Here is a 15781-nt window from a genome sequence, read left to right as displayed (position 1 = left end):
AATTTGTTTTCAGCACCGTGGTATGTACTTACGTTGTCACGTTCGCCAGTGGTGCTGAACGGCTGGTAGAGAATATTCTGAGTGTTGGTTGTGTTCTCTACACACTAGAGCTGGCTAAACATCGATACTATCAATATTTAATTTTTTGGCTAAATATCGATTGTTATTTTTTTATCGATATTTTGACAAAGTTTTGCCACTTGCAAAATTAAAAAAAAATCAAAGAACTCCAACAGTAGAACAGCGAACAGCAGCAAAAAAAAATGTTGCTTTTCAATAGTAATTTCAATTAAAAAACTTTTTAAAAGAGGGGGAAGTTCCACATTGTGGCCATTTTTCTTAATATTCGGCTTACAATAACTTGTAATCCTTTGAAATCCGTTGGGCAATATCACTGACAATACTGCGAGCAAAACTTTTAACATTAATATTGTGGGAGATTTTGGGTAAACTTAAATTTTTGCAAAAATTATTTTTTTTTATTTATGTGAGCTTTGGTGTATGTAAGCTTTGTTTAGGTCTGACAACTATGGATTTATTTTAAGACTTTGTTTATTATGACATGCAACAGTATGCTAGGTATGGTTCGAATCGGTGAATAAGCTCATAAAGCTTATACATACATAAACCAATGTCTGAAGGTGAGATTTTGAGCGCCTAGATATATAGGGTTATTGGCCGATTTGGACCATGCTGAGCTTGACAGTTCAAAGTCATAACGGAGTCCATTGTAATACCACAGTAGCGTCAGACCAACGCCTCTGATGGAAATTAAGCCCACGATCCCCGCAATACGAGCACGCTACAAACTCGGCTACCGGGAAGCCAATAGGGACTTAATTGTTTAATACAAGTTCAAAAATACTTTAAAAAGTATCAAAAAACTAAAAATATTGATGCATGTGTTACTACCACCATACTCTTTTCGATTTTTTACTAATTTATGTAACACCTACAAACTTCGTTTCTTGGGGAACCTCTAGTGAAATTCGATTTGGAACATTTCTTTCATTGAGATCATCCTCTTTAAGTGAAGATTTTGAGGACACTATGCAATGAGTTCAGAAAATACGAAATTTACCAAAATTCAAGATACTTGTTTTTACGCATATATTATTGGCGGTACTTATGTGAATTATTACAGATTTCATTTCTTTGGAGACTCATAGTTAAATTTGATGTGGGACATTTCTTCCTTTGACCAGTCTGCCATCAGACTCACTTAGACGTTTTCATCCATTGTAATACCACAGGAACAGAAGAAGGCAGATGCCTTCTAGTTCCCATCGTTGAACCATCCAGATTGCTTTAAAAAGCCCAATAACTTGCGAATGTTCACATCCGCTAAATCATACAGGTTCTCAAAGAAATGAGAACCTAAACTGGAACTCCTTCCAACTGCTAGTGGGGGACACAGACACAGAAGGTGTTCTATAGTTTCTTCTTCCTCGATGTCCCTACAGCTTCTGCAAAAGTTGTTACTGGCAACCTTCAGTCTGTCAGCATGTTTTCCGATTAGACAGTGACCTGTCATGACGGACACAATAACTGAGACGTCTGTTCCAGCCAATGAAAGCAAAGCAGTAGACCTCTTCAAGTCTAGATGAGGCCACATTGTGAGGAAACACTAGAACAACTTATTGTAATACATTTCCCGGGAAATTTTCCAACGGACAACGTGGCGCCAGAAGAGGTTGTCACTGATATGCATTCGTCGTAGGCCATTAGGGAAATTGTGTCTGAGCCGAAAATCATTTGGGCGATAAGAAGTTTCGACTCCTTTAAGTCGCCAGGCCCCGATGATGTATCGCCGGTTGAATTACAAGCTGTGTCTGATAGACTGGTTCCCTGGCTTAGGGAGATATACTCTGCTCGTATCACAATGCAATATATATACCTATGGGATGGAGGGACTCGAAAGTAAATTTCATTCCGAAAGCAGGAAAACACTACCACACGAAGGCGAAAGATTTTCATCCTATTAGTCTGTCATCCTTTATGCTGAAGACTCTTGAGAGGTTGATAGAAACATATCTTAGGCAAACATCCCTGGAGATCGCCTGTCGCGGCAGCAGCATGAATATAGTAAAGGCAAATCCACTGAAACAGCCCTTCACGACCTAGTCAGCTACATAGAGGGTTCTCTCGCTGTCAAGGAATATACAATGGCAGCATTTCTTGGAGTTACTAGGCATCAACTCTACCGTAAGAAAGTTTATTAGTAACTTACTTACAATAAGATGCATTACTGCAAGCTTAGGATCAGTGGATCTAAAAAGATGGGTCAGCAGAGGAACTCCTCAAGGAGGTTTACTGTCTCCTCTACTTTGGAATATAGCCATTAACAATATATTATTGTCTCTGGAAGAAAAAGGCGAAAAGTGGCTTAGGGCAAAGTTTGCCAGCACTCTAAGAGATATACTTCAGGAAGCTCTACATGCAATAGCAAAGTCGGCTACCGAAAGTGGTCTGGGTACAAAACCGTGCAAGACAGAAGTAGTTCTTTTCAGCAGGACATACAAGTTGTCTACTGTGTAACCTGTCTCCTTGGGTGAAGAGAATGACCCCTTTTACAAAAAGTGCAAAATACGTGGGTGTTTTGCTGGACAGGTAATTGAACTTCAAATCTAACATTTTGGAAAGGGCAAGAAAGTCCACTCTTGCCCTATACACGTGCAAGAGCGCCATTGGCAAAAGATGGGGATTTAGATCGCGTGTCATGCATTGGGTATATACTGCAGTTGTCAGACGTTTTATGCTATATGGTGTTGTGGTCTGGTGGACGGCGCCTCAAAAATCCACCTACTGCTCAATACTTAACTGGATCGAAAGGTTGGCTTGTTTGTGCATCACAGTCGCACTGAGGACGACATCATTTGATGCACTGAATTTAATGCTACATCTTATGCCTCTACCGTGAGGTTAAGGGAGCTTTCTCATTGGTCGTATGGCGGCTACGGACACTGTGTTATCCCTGATACAATATCTGATGTTCCAGGCAGTGTGGGTTACACCCTACCTGACTGATTGGATATTGCCCGTCCATTTCTACAAAACTGTGCCGACGTGGAAAATTCTCTAAAAGTTACTCATTAGTATATTCACGAGAATTAATGCAAAATAAATCAAATAACAATTTAACTACGACATTTGAATAAATAGTATGGAAACTTTTTTTCTACTATTTGTGGTTGCTCAACAAATATTTCATATGAATGAATATGTACATATGCATATGTATGTTCTATTTCAGTGTTCACAAAATTTTCTATGAAATATCTTTCTATTTAAACTATTCATAGCGATTGGATATCAATGGTGTATATATGGTAGTTAAAATCTTTGCCTATGTAACCAAACGCATACTAAGACGAAACTTCTGTGGTTTTATTCAAAGCTCTTTTTATTTGCAATATCATATTTTCTTTTGTAAAATATTTTATATACAATATTAGTTTAATACTTTATTTTACCTTTTTTTTCTTTCTAGTTGTAATGATGAACACAATCGAGCATCACGCTTTTGTCGCCCTCCGGTTATAACATTGGCCTCCAAGGCCATGGTAAATAACGCCCATCAACGTGTAGCTAGTCCCAGTTTCGGTGGTCCCACATCGAATAGTGCCAACAATCGTCCGAATTCCAATACAAATAGTTATAGTACAACAAATATCATGCCAGAAATGGGTCGTCGTCTAGGACGAATGAATTCGACACCACTTATGTCGACCATGCCTAAGTCATGTTTGCGCCGTAAATCCTGCCTTCATAAATCCTCACAGGAAACTGTTGAAATTACAGATAAGGACACCAATACGAATGAAACACCGCAGTGCGAAACAAACAAAAGGTATGTAAGGAAGGAATTAATAAGATGAAATATTGTATTTATGTCTAAGAATTATTTTCTTTACTTTATATAATTTTAGAAAATGCTTTTTTTTTTGCCAAGCAAAAGTATGCACAGATATTTTATTCGAATTTTTTAAATCCTATGCAGGGCCTTATTATTATCCAATTTGGCTAAAACTCTAACATTCCTGAAGACTGATTTTCCAAATTGACTTCTTGAGCAATTAGAGGGTCTGTTTCTTACACCATTGGCTGGTATATCGCATGCTTAGATTTATCACCCATCCATGAAAAATATGGTCCACATCAGATCAAAAACTTATATGGTTTCCATTAAAGAGTTTTAGTCCGATTTGGAAGAAATTTTTAGTGGTGATTTCCATTTTTGCCCACATATTTGGAAAAGAACAACAAATCTTTAGGTTCGGTACTCTTTTCGTCTTTTTACATGAACAGCTGTCAAACTCCATATAAAAACATTAGAAGTAAAAAATGTGTGGAAAAAACGACGCTTATTTTAGCTTTGGACTTAAAGATGTCAGTTAAAAACAATTAATACTAGTGAAATATGAAGGAAAGTTTGTGTTGGTACAAAAAATTTCCTGTAATAAGGTAAAACAAGTAAAAACGTGCTAAGTTCGGCCGGGCCGAGTCTTGGGAACACACTACCATGGATTCTGCTAAAAATGTGCACAAAATAAATTTAGTTGATACATACCAAATTTCTGCCAAACCAAGCAAAAATTAAAGCTTCTTGGAACCAAACAAGGATAATCGACAGATCGGTTTATATAGGAGACTAGCTGAGCCCTGCCCGCTTCGCTGCGCCCGATTATGCTATGTCGGAGTGGAATAATCTAAATTTTGGAATTTTTCAGTAAAAGAATTCCAATCTTTCTGTTGAAATGTTTTCAAAGTTCTAAATAAATGTAAAAAATTTTCTAGTAAATGAATTACATGATAAACCAGAATACCACTTCCCTATTTTTTATTATAGCTTGTTTTTGCATTTTATTTATTTAGAGTATAATTTATTGCAGTGCTCTGGAATATACAACATTTTTTGTTTTGCACTCAGGGGTATATATATATATATATATATATATATATATATATATATATATATATATATATAAATCGGTGGGCTTTCTAACTCGTGAGCATGCGCAATACAATTGTCCATGCGCAATACAATGAGCATGCGCAATACAATTGTCCAAATCAAGGATTTGTCAGGTTTAGTCCACACACTTGAAGTGATTGTGAAAATGCGATTGTTATTGTGAAAATGCCAATCGGACGGGAAACTGCAGTCTTTTGAGGTCAAACGGCAGGTCTGTTGGTATCATGGGAATGCGTGGAATCAAAACATCCGTTTCTTTCTAATTTCCGGTAATTATTGTTGCCTCTATTAAGTTATTCTGAATTTTCTTCACCGCCAACCGGGTGCCATTGCATAGTTTTGGTGGATCAATATTCCGCAGCAATATAATGGGAGCACCAACTTTGAGTTGTAAGTTGTGAGGTAGGAATCCCAGCAAATCAAGAGAATTTAGGAATTCCACTGGATAGTTTGCGTCATCTTCTCTTCGTGTAACCGTATCGATGGACTTAAAGCTGATGGATTTAACTTCTATCGTGTCAAGAACGGTAGTGTTGATAGAATTAACGTCGACATTTTTAGACCCACCACCGAAAGATGGGGTATATTCATTTTGTCATTCCGTTTGCAACACATCGAAATATCCATTTCCGACACCATAAAGTATATATATTCTTGATCGTCGTAAAAATCTAAGACGATCAAGCCATGTCCTTCCATCTGTCCGACTGTATGTTGAAATCACGCTACAGCCTTTAAAAATAGAGATATTGAGCACAGATTCTTCTTTTGTCCATAAGCAGGTTAAGTTCGACGATGGAATATATTCGACTATATCTTGATATAGCCCCCATATAGACCGATCCGCCGATTTAAGGTCTTGGGCGCATAAAAGGCGCATTTATTGTCCGATTTTGCCAAAATATGGGACAGGGAGTGGTGTTAGGCCCTTCGACATCCTTCTTCAATTTGGCCCAGATCGATCCAGATTTGGATATAGCTGCCATATAAACTTATCTCTCGATTTAAGGATATAGCTGCCTCATAGACCGATCTCTCGATTTATGGTTTTGGGCCATAAAGGACGCATTTATTGTCCGATTTCTTCGAAATTAGGGATAGTGAGTTGTGTTAGGCTCTTCGACATATGTCTGCAATTTGGCCCAGATGGGTCCAGATTTGGGTATAGCTGCCATATAGACCGTTCTCTCGATTTATGATTTTGGACCCATAAAAGGCGTATTGTCCGATGTCGCTGAAATTTGACACAGTGACTTATGTTAGGCTTGTCGACATCCGTGTCATATATGGTTCAGATCGGTCTATATTTGGATATAGCTATCTAAAAGACCAATATTTTATTCTACCACATTGAACAATAACTTGTACTTATTTGACCACTCATATTTCGATATAGCTGCTATGGGGGCATAAATTATGCATTTTTCATCGGATGATGATGAAAGGTGGTTTACGTATATACCCAAGGTGGTGGGTATCCAAAGTTCGGCCCGGCCGAACTAAACGCCGTTTTAATTGTTTTATCTTAAACCAGTCAATGTCCATTCTAGCATTGAATTAGACCCTTAAACTATATGGCTTAGACAATTAAACTATATGGCTTGTTTTGGTTTATGACGTTTTGACAAATGTTGATAACTAGAACAGTTATTATTATCAGAAGGTAGTAATAAAATGTAGGACACCACCGTTTAGGATTTTTTTAATATTTCACAAAGAACTATACTCTATATTCTTTCGGAGGCAACATTATTATTGGACTTTGCAATATTTTGATCCTTATTGGCTTAAAAATTGATCGCACGTTTATGGGACCTTTAGTTTTTTATATTATTTATATTTATATAATATTATTTATATTTACTGGGGGTAAGGCGACTAGACAGATATTAAATTCGATTAAATGTCAGTTTCTTAGCCTTTAAGTGAATCTCTATTGCCATGAGTGGTGTGTTTACCTATTTGCGGGAAGGCCGTCATTACAAATATCACACCTCGTATACAAATGTCTCCCAAATCCCATCGCTTTGTTATTTTCAGACAAAATATCCTTACTGATGATGTTTTAATATTCGACTACAAAAACCATTCCACCATATTGTCATGTTTGGTCTACGTGTCGGTTTTTGGGGGTGCAACAGCTTCAAACTCTTGAATGTAAAATTAGGTTTCAGATTTGTAGTCCAATCACAAATACCTTTCATTTGAGCCCCATATTACCATGGTGAGTATATTAATCCTTTTTGGGGGTTGGGATGGTCTCCCAGACAGTTGGACCCGAAATTAAAATTCAAAACCTTGATCCACTCTCAAATACCTTTCATTTGAACCCCATATTGGCATGGTTGGTAAATATATCCGATTTAGGGGTGCTTTGGTGATTGGGGTGGTCCCCCAAACACTTGGTCCCACAATTGGATATCTGATACGTTTTCTAATCTTAAATACCTTTCATTTGAGTCCCATATTGTCGTGATTGGTCTAAATATATGTTTGGTAGGATAAAGGATGGGGCGGTCCCCCTAGGTTCCACGTCTGAAATTTAGATACCAAATTTTTGTTTTTAGGTTACTATAAAATTTCGCTTAAATCGCACCACCCATCTTCGAGAACTGGCGTTTCTGAAAATTAGGGTAAGGGGGAGGGTCATCCCCCCTTCAGATATCAAAAAATGGTACCCTATTTTCACCACGGAATCATTATGCACCGTCTGTGAAAATTTGAAGAAAATTGTACGTACTTGGCACAGTTATTGGAAGTCGTCACAGAACACTACGTGGAAAATTTCAGCCTAATCGGACAAAATTTGCGGCTTCCAGGACCTCAAGATGTCAAACCGGGAGATCGAGTTATATGGACGCTATATCAGGTTATAGAACTATTGGGACCGTACATGGCTCAGTTGTTGGAAGTAGTAGCATGCCAAATCGGTCAAAAACTGCGGCTTCTAAGGACTCAAAAAGTAAAATCCGGAGGTTTATATGGGAGCTATATCCAAATCTGAAATGATATGGCCCATTTGCAATCTCCAATGACCTACATCAATCCCATGGCAGCCGGTTGTACGCACCAGATTGACCCGATGGAATCCTCATAGACAAGGGCTGCCGCCTCAGTGTACGTATTCGTCCTATTTGCGTCATGGGAGAGTCACATCCCGGAGTGCCTTCTCCGCACGCTTCTGGTCCGTGCCGGGATTGAAAAAAACCCCGGACCATGATTCTGTTCGATTTGCCTTAACCGCATCCATCATCGGTTCTTTATCAATCAGAAGAAAGCGGATTAAGTCGGCTTCATAGAGTACACCATGCCCCGCTTCAGTGAAGTGACACCTCCCTCGATTGTGTAAGTTGCCGAGAGGAAATTCCGAGACATCATTAACGCAGCACCCGCTTGCTTTATACCAGCCGGTCCTATACCTGAAGTCGGACCAATTTTCCGGCGAGGGCAGTTCTACTCGCAGACGGGCGTGATGGTATTCCTTGCACTACCCATAGAATCAACGAGCTGGATCTGCAAATAAACAGGGAAGTCAACGAATATAAGCGGAATTTGTTGTTGGAATACTTGAAGCAACTCTCACTCTCGAACCCCGGTAGACGGGATGACAGGACCGCAGTCAGTCGCTTTTGACGACTTTACTGTGACTGATCCGAAGAGATGAGCCAGGTTGTTCAAGCGTCTATTTATTGTGCGTCCCTTGAGTGACAGGGCTGGGGGGAGAGTCATTCGTCGTATCCGTGGTCTCGGAGCCGATGGACAACCATCACAACTTACCGTGGGAGATATTACCAATGTCATCCAAGGCGTTGGGCCCCGATGGAATCTCTGCACAGATATTGAAGAATCTGGACTCACCTGGAGTTGAGTACCTGACAACTGTCTTCAACCTGCCTTTGAAAACTCTTAAAATTTCTGATGTCTAGAAGGTGGGCAGATTGATCCCGCTACTGAAGCCTGGAAAAGACCCAACTTCCTTCTCTCAACAGTAGCCAAGAAGGTTGAGGCACCACTCCTCCCGAGCCTTGTAGAGAATTTCCATTCGCAGGGTATCATCATGGATTTCGAATACTGCATTGCACAACAACTGATTTGCATGCCATCACCGTACACATTTGCCGCGGCTTCAATCAAGCCAGGCTGTGTGATAGGACGGTCCTCGTGGCACTGTACCTATCGAAGGCATTCGACACGGTCAGCAATGCCAAACTATTTGAGAACATCGCCAATACGTCCCTCCAGCCAGGCCTGAAACGATGGGTCGCGAATTATCTGTGTGGTCGCCAACCCTTTGTGGAATTTAGGGATAAGACGTCGAAGCACCGTAGATTGAAACAGGGAGTTCCCCAAGGCGAGGCGATATTAATCTCTACCTATCCTCCAGATCTATATTTCATAGTGGTACAAACGGAATGACTAGAAAAGTGTACCCACATCCCATGATGGTGGGTAAAAGCAGAACAGAGTATCGTTTTCCCATAACAGCTTGATGCGATTGCCTTGTGATATTTGAAGAAGAAATAGTTCTAACAGAACATTGACACGTTATAAATTCGATAAGAATCGATTAATAAGGAATAACAACTTATTATGTCCTTGCAAAATGTTACATATTTAACCTTTGTTTGAAGTTGCTGAACTCTCACCTTATAGATAATTATATTGTAGTTACCAAACCTTATTGTATGTATGTATATCCATTGTGTAATACGAAATCAAGTAATACAATTCATTTTAAAATATATGTGTACCAATTGCGGTTGATGAAATTCGTTTAAATTACATGTATATCGGCATGATTATTCAAACAGATGTATGTGTACACTTATGCTACACTCGTACATCTTGCCCTATATCAGTGAATATTACGTTAGAGTGTGGCGTTTACTTGAAACATGACGAAACAGAAGACTCGCTATCTATTTGTATCTAACCTCAGACAATGATGACAAACAACTTGCTATTGCAGATAACGGAGGCTAACTGTTGCTACTTGTTGTTGTGATTGAAATCGTGCATTTTTTCATGAATGAATTCACAATTCGATGAGCAGTACACCATTTCCAAATGTCTATGAATTTTTGCATTTATTGATGGAAAACAATTCGTAAATCTTATTTTATATGAAATTATTACCTAATTATTCAAAAACTTAAGACGATATACCTATCAAGACTACACTCATAGAAAAAAGTTTGCTGAAAATAGCAAACACTGTCTGCTGAATACTAGTAGTTAATTTTGTTGCTATTATAGCAGTAGTTCTGCATTTTCAGAGCAGCAGGCTGACTGCTGAAAAGTCTGTTGTGTGCTGAAAATTACTGCTGCTTAAGCACATTTGTTATTCAAAACAGCAAAAATGTCTGCTAAAACAGCAGTTTTTTGTCTGCTGATAATAGAAAGCAGACCTTACTGCTGTTTTAGCAAACAAAGGTCTGCTGTATTAGCAAACCTTTCTTACTGCTATTTCCACTAACAAAATCTGCTGTTTTGAATACACATCTCTGCTGAAAAAAATTGTATTCTACTTTTTATAGTTGCCTGTTACTTGTTTTGATACTTTAAGGCATTTTTTAGAATTTTCTTAGACATTTTGTTGGAAGAGATGATTTTATTTTTAGAATATTATTGCAAAGAAGCTACCTAATTTCGAAATGTGGTTGTGCTAGCTCACATGTAAATAATATTTTTCTTTAAATTAAGAAACCAATAGCTATGCCAATCATGTACACATTAGTAGAGCAATAATAAGAAATGCGAGCGAGCTCAGCCACATTTCGAAATGTATAACAATGGACGTGATGTCATGTGTACAAGGAATCTATTTGATCAGGTAGCTTCCGTAAGGTAAGTTATATCCCACCAATTAAAATCATCTCTTCCAAAAAAATTATTAAAAAAATGCTTTAAGTAATCAAAACAATTAACAGGCAAACAGATTTTTTTACAGCAGATCTTGTTTGCTGATTTAGCTGGCCGACCATTTTTGTTGTTTTGAATAACAAATTTGGTTGAGTGTACTCATAGAAAAAATTTTGATGAAAAAAGCAAACACTGTCTGCTGAATATTAGTAGTTAATTTTGCTGCTATTGTAGCAGTAGTTCTGCTATTACAGCAGTATTGCAGCAATTTCAGAGCAGCAGTATTACCGCAGACTTGTATACTCAAAACAGCAGATTTTGTTAGTTGAAATAGCAGTAAGAAATGTTTGCCAATACAACAGCCCTTTGTTTGCTGAAACAGCAGTAATGTCTGCTCTCTCATTTTCACCAGACAAAAACTGCTGTTTTAGCAAACATATTTGCTGTTTTCAATAACAAATTTGGTTGAGTGTAATCTAAAGTGTCGTTATGGTACTATGCAGAACAAATGTTGCAATATACGGCGAACATTTAACAGCATATTACCTAACTAAATCACAAGTATTATGGTTAAAACCTGTAGACTGCAGAGAAAAGTGTAATCTTAGTTACTAATGAAGGCCTACAAACATAGATACATTTATCGGAACTACACTGTACTACAGATACACCATCTGAAAATGTATTGAAAAATTCCCATCACGAGCATCATGATATTATCATAAAGAAAATCTTGGCACATTACATCTCAACAAAGATTTCCGCGGATCCAACTAATGTTTTGGTTAGTTTGGCAGCCTAAATGTCTACATATGTATGTATGTTGGAGTATATATCCACCGCCGACAGATCTATTTAAGTTTATTTAAATGTATTTTTGTCACAAATGTAGGAAACAACATTAAAACAATCTATGTATGTATGAGTGCGCACACTTATAGATTTAAAAATGTTGGCCCAAAATATCGTTTATGTTGATCACGTGAAGTGAACATGTTCAGTATGATGTTGGAGGACCCCCCATTTCCCCCTTTTTCTTTCAGTGATACACTTACAAATACATGTAGTTTCGTTTATTTACACATTGAACAAAACTCACTCGTACCCAGAGAATGTGTAAGATTACGAAAACGTGTTTTTGGCGTTCAAGTGTTGACTCTCATGCGTCTGTTCGACCGATCAAAGCGGGAAAATTCATTATCGGTGACAATGATAATTTCTTCTTAACAAAAGCATATCTTCGAAGAGGAATATAGCCACACCAGAAAAGTGTGCGTATCTGTACACTTATTTACTTACAGAGATTCTGTATACACCACAGCGACCCTGAGTATGTATTTGATATTTTATGACCTGCTGTCTTTTAAGTTTGATAAAATTCGATTCAAAATCTGGGATGACCACCATGTTTTTCTGACACTATATCAGGTGCCAAGCGTGGCGGATGGTGGCAGTAATTAAAAAACAAAACGTTGTCCGATTTGTTTGCACTTGTGAGCAAAATTTAGAAAACGGTGTATGTATATAATGATATAGGAACACAGACTATACAGGAAGTATTTTATACAAAAACAAGTAAAAGCGTGCTAAGTTCGGCCGGGCCGAATCTTATATACCCTCCACCATGGATCGCATTTGTCGAGTTCTTTTCCCGGCATCTCTTCTTAGGCAAAAAAGGATATAAGAAAAGAGTTACTCTGCTATTAAAACGATATCAAGATATGGTCCGGTTCGGCCCACAATTAAATTATATGTTGGAGACCTGTGTAAAATGTCAGCAAATTCGTATAAGAATTGCGCCCATTGGGGCTCACGAAATAAAATAGAGAGAACGATTTATATGGGATCTGTATCGGGCTATAGACTGATTCAGACCATAATAAACACGTTTGTTGATGGTCATGAGAGGATCCGTCGTACAAAATTTCAGGCATATCGGATAATAATTGCGACCTCTAGGGGTCAAGAAGTCAAGATCCCAGATCGGTTTATATGGCAGCTATATCAGGTTATGAACCGATTTGAACCTTATTTGACACAGTTGTTGAAAGTAAAAATAAAATACGTCATGCAAAATTTCAGCCAAATCGGATAGGAATTGCGCCCTCTAGAAGCTCAAGAAGTCAAATCCCCAGATCTGTTTATATGACAGCTATATCAGGTTATGGACCGATTTGAACCATACTTGGCACAGTTGTTGGATATCATATCGAAATACTTCGTGCTAAATTCCATTCCATTCGGATAAGAATTGCGCCCTCTAGAGGCTCAAGAAGTCAAGAACCAAGATCGGTTTATATGGCAGCTATATCAGGTTATAGACCGATTTGAACCATACTTGGCACAGTTGTTGGATATAATAACAAAACAGGTCGTGGAAAATTTCATTCCAATCGGATAAGAATTGCGCACTCTAGAGGCTCACGAAGTCAAGACCCAAGATCGGTTTATATGGCAGCTATATCAGGTTATGGACCGATTTGAACCATACTTGGCACAGTTGTTGGATATCATAACAAAACACGTCGTGCAAAATTTCATTCTCATCGGATAAGAATTGCGCACTGTAGAGGCTCAAGAAGTCAAGACCCAAGATCGGTTTATATGGCAGCTATATCAAAACATGGACCGATATGGCCCATTTTCAATACCAACCGACCTACACCAATAAGAAGTATTTGTGCAAAATTTCAAGCGGCTAGCTTTACTCCTTCGGAAGTTAGCGTGCTTTCGACAGACAGACGGACGGACGGACGGACAGACGGACGGACATGGCTAGATCGACATAAAATTTCACGACGATCAAGAATATATATACTTTATGGGGTCTCAGACGAATATTTCGAGTAGTTACAAACAGAATGACGAAATTAGTATACCCCCCATCTTATGGTGGAGGGTATAAAAAAATACGCCTTTGAATAGTTGGTTTTAAATTAAATTATTTTTTTTTTTAACAAACATATGGAAATTTTATATTAACGCTATGTACATATACATAGCATTATTTTTAATATGAATAAATTGTGTGTCCCATGGCATAAATATAAGGGAGAAAGTGGCACAGGGAACGCCACATGGCCACCATAAATGACCTATTACGGATGCTGACTGAGGAGGGATTTGAACCCGTCTGCCAAGCAGACAATCTTATAATACTTCTAAGGGGTAAGGATCCGAACGAGCTATGCAGAAGGGCCGAAAGGGTGTTGCATATGGCATATGACTGGGCTAGACCCAGAGGTCTCAATGTTAACCCAGAAAAGACTGAAATATGCCTGTTCACGAGGAGGACGATGGCACAAATAAAAGGCAGAAAGAGGCACAAGGCACACCACAGCGGGCATTTTATCGCCACTCCTATGGGTGACCACCATAAATGACATATTACGGATACTTCTAAGGGGTAGGAATCGGAACGAGCTATGCAAAAGCGCCGAAAGGGTCTTGCATATGGCATATGACTGGGCTAGACCCAGAGGTCTCAATGTTAACTCAGAGAAGACTGAAATATGCCTGTTCACGAGGATGACGAATAAGACGATTTCGATATTTGACAAGTCAAATACTTAGGTGTGATCTTGGACAGGAAACTGAATTGGAAGTGTCACATTCAGGTGTACTGAGAAGGCTTACAGATGTTGGGCACAATGTAGACGGGCCGTAGACTCGAAATGGGGCCTGAATCCGAGGATTGTCCACTGGCTTGACAGGAGCGTGATTAGACCAATACTTACTTTCGCCTTAGTAGTTTGGTGGACCGCTATGGGGAAAAAGTGCAACATAAGGACCATGCAATAGGTTCAGAGAACATGTTGTCTTGGCATAGGCGGAGTGATGAGGACCACGCGCACTAGGGCACTGGAGACTATTCGAGATATCGGACCCATTGACATATGGATTAAGTGTGAGGCAGCCACTGCGGCTATGAGACTTAAGGCGATGGGAGAATGGATTTAGGATGGGAGCAGCTCATACCATCGCGATATAATCGAGACGACGATTGGATACCTGGAAGGAAGGGAAGTGGTTTCCGATCGGATACCTGAGATGAACCTTGAAGTCGAGTGCGAGGCACTGCTGCCATCGGCACAGTCTTGGATTGACGAAACCTTAGTATTGCCCTCTGGAAGATCATGTTACACGGATGGATCAAAGCTAGAAGACAGCGTGGGCCTGGGGGTTTACATTGAGAACCCAATGACTGAGATCTGTTTTAGACTGCCTGCCCATAATACGGTCCTGGAGGCGGATATCAGGGTGACCACGGAATGCGTGAAGTACAGTATAGGAAATAGATTAACATCATCATTTGGGTGCCTGGGCATAACGGAGTAAGGGGAAATGAAAGGGCAGACGATTTGGCGGTTAACCCGAAGCCTTTCGGGTCGACGCAGTCCGTGTTAAGGGAGTGGGCGGCGAATGCGCATGCAACATTGTGGAACAGCGAAACGGTCGGTAGGACGGCGAAAATCCTATAGGGTGATCCAGATCGTGAGAAAACGAGGCTATTACTGAAATGAAGCAAGAAGGAGGTCAGTATAGCTATTGGTATCATAACGGGACACATAGAACTACGAGCTCACTTACGTAAAATTGGTGCGGCAAGTGATAGCATGTGTAGGGCATGTGGGGAAGATGATGAGACGTTGGATCATTTCCTTTGTCATTGCCCGGCTTTCGCGTCTAAAAGATACTGCCACTTAAGTGGAGACACAACACCAAACATGAATCAAATTCGGGGAGTGGTATTGAAAGCGATTAAGGATTTTGTAAGCAGCATAGAATTAACATTTACATAGTCATTTAAAGTGCAACTCGAAAGTCTTAGCAAGCACTGTAAAAAGAAAATAATAAAACGTTAGATAAATTTTTACGAGAAACAAAATACTTTTATTGCGATTTTTTTCTTTTATTACAACTATGACAGGTTTCCCTTCAACA

The 15781-nt window shown here is 39.1% G+C and overlaps 1 protein-coding gene across 3 annotated transcripts in view; it reads left to right on the top strand.

Annotated features, from left to right (window-relative positions):
• Positions 1 to 15781, top strand: part of LOC106093545 (protein phosphatase 1 regulatory subunit 3C) — a 56720-nt gene that overhangs the window by 15579 nt on the left and 25360 nt on the right. For all 3 annotated transcript variants that reach the window (XM_013260611.2, XM_013260610.2, XM_059363536.1), the window contains one exon: positions 3491 to 3850. In XM_013260611.2, coding sequence (XP_013116065.1) covers positions 3561 to 3850 — 290 coding nt within the window. In that variant the 5' untranslated portion in view covers positions 3491 to 3560. The remainder of the gene's footprint in view (positions 1 to 3490; positions 3851 to 15781) is intronic.

The sequence above is a fragment of the Stomoxys calcitrans genome, chromosome 1, assembly GCF_963082655.1.
Source record: "Stomoxys calcitrans chromosome 1, idStoCalc2.1, whole genome shotgun sequence".
NCBI classification, from domain to species: domain Eukaryota; kingdom Metazoa; phylum Arthropoda; class Insecta; order Diptera; family Muscidae; genus Stomoxys; species Stomoxys calcitrans.
The sequence above is the reverse complement of the archived record's forward strand: the minus strand, read 5'-3'. Positions and strand labels throughout refer to the sequence as shown.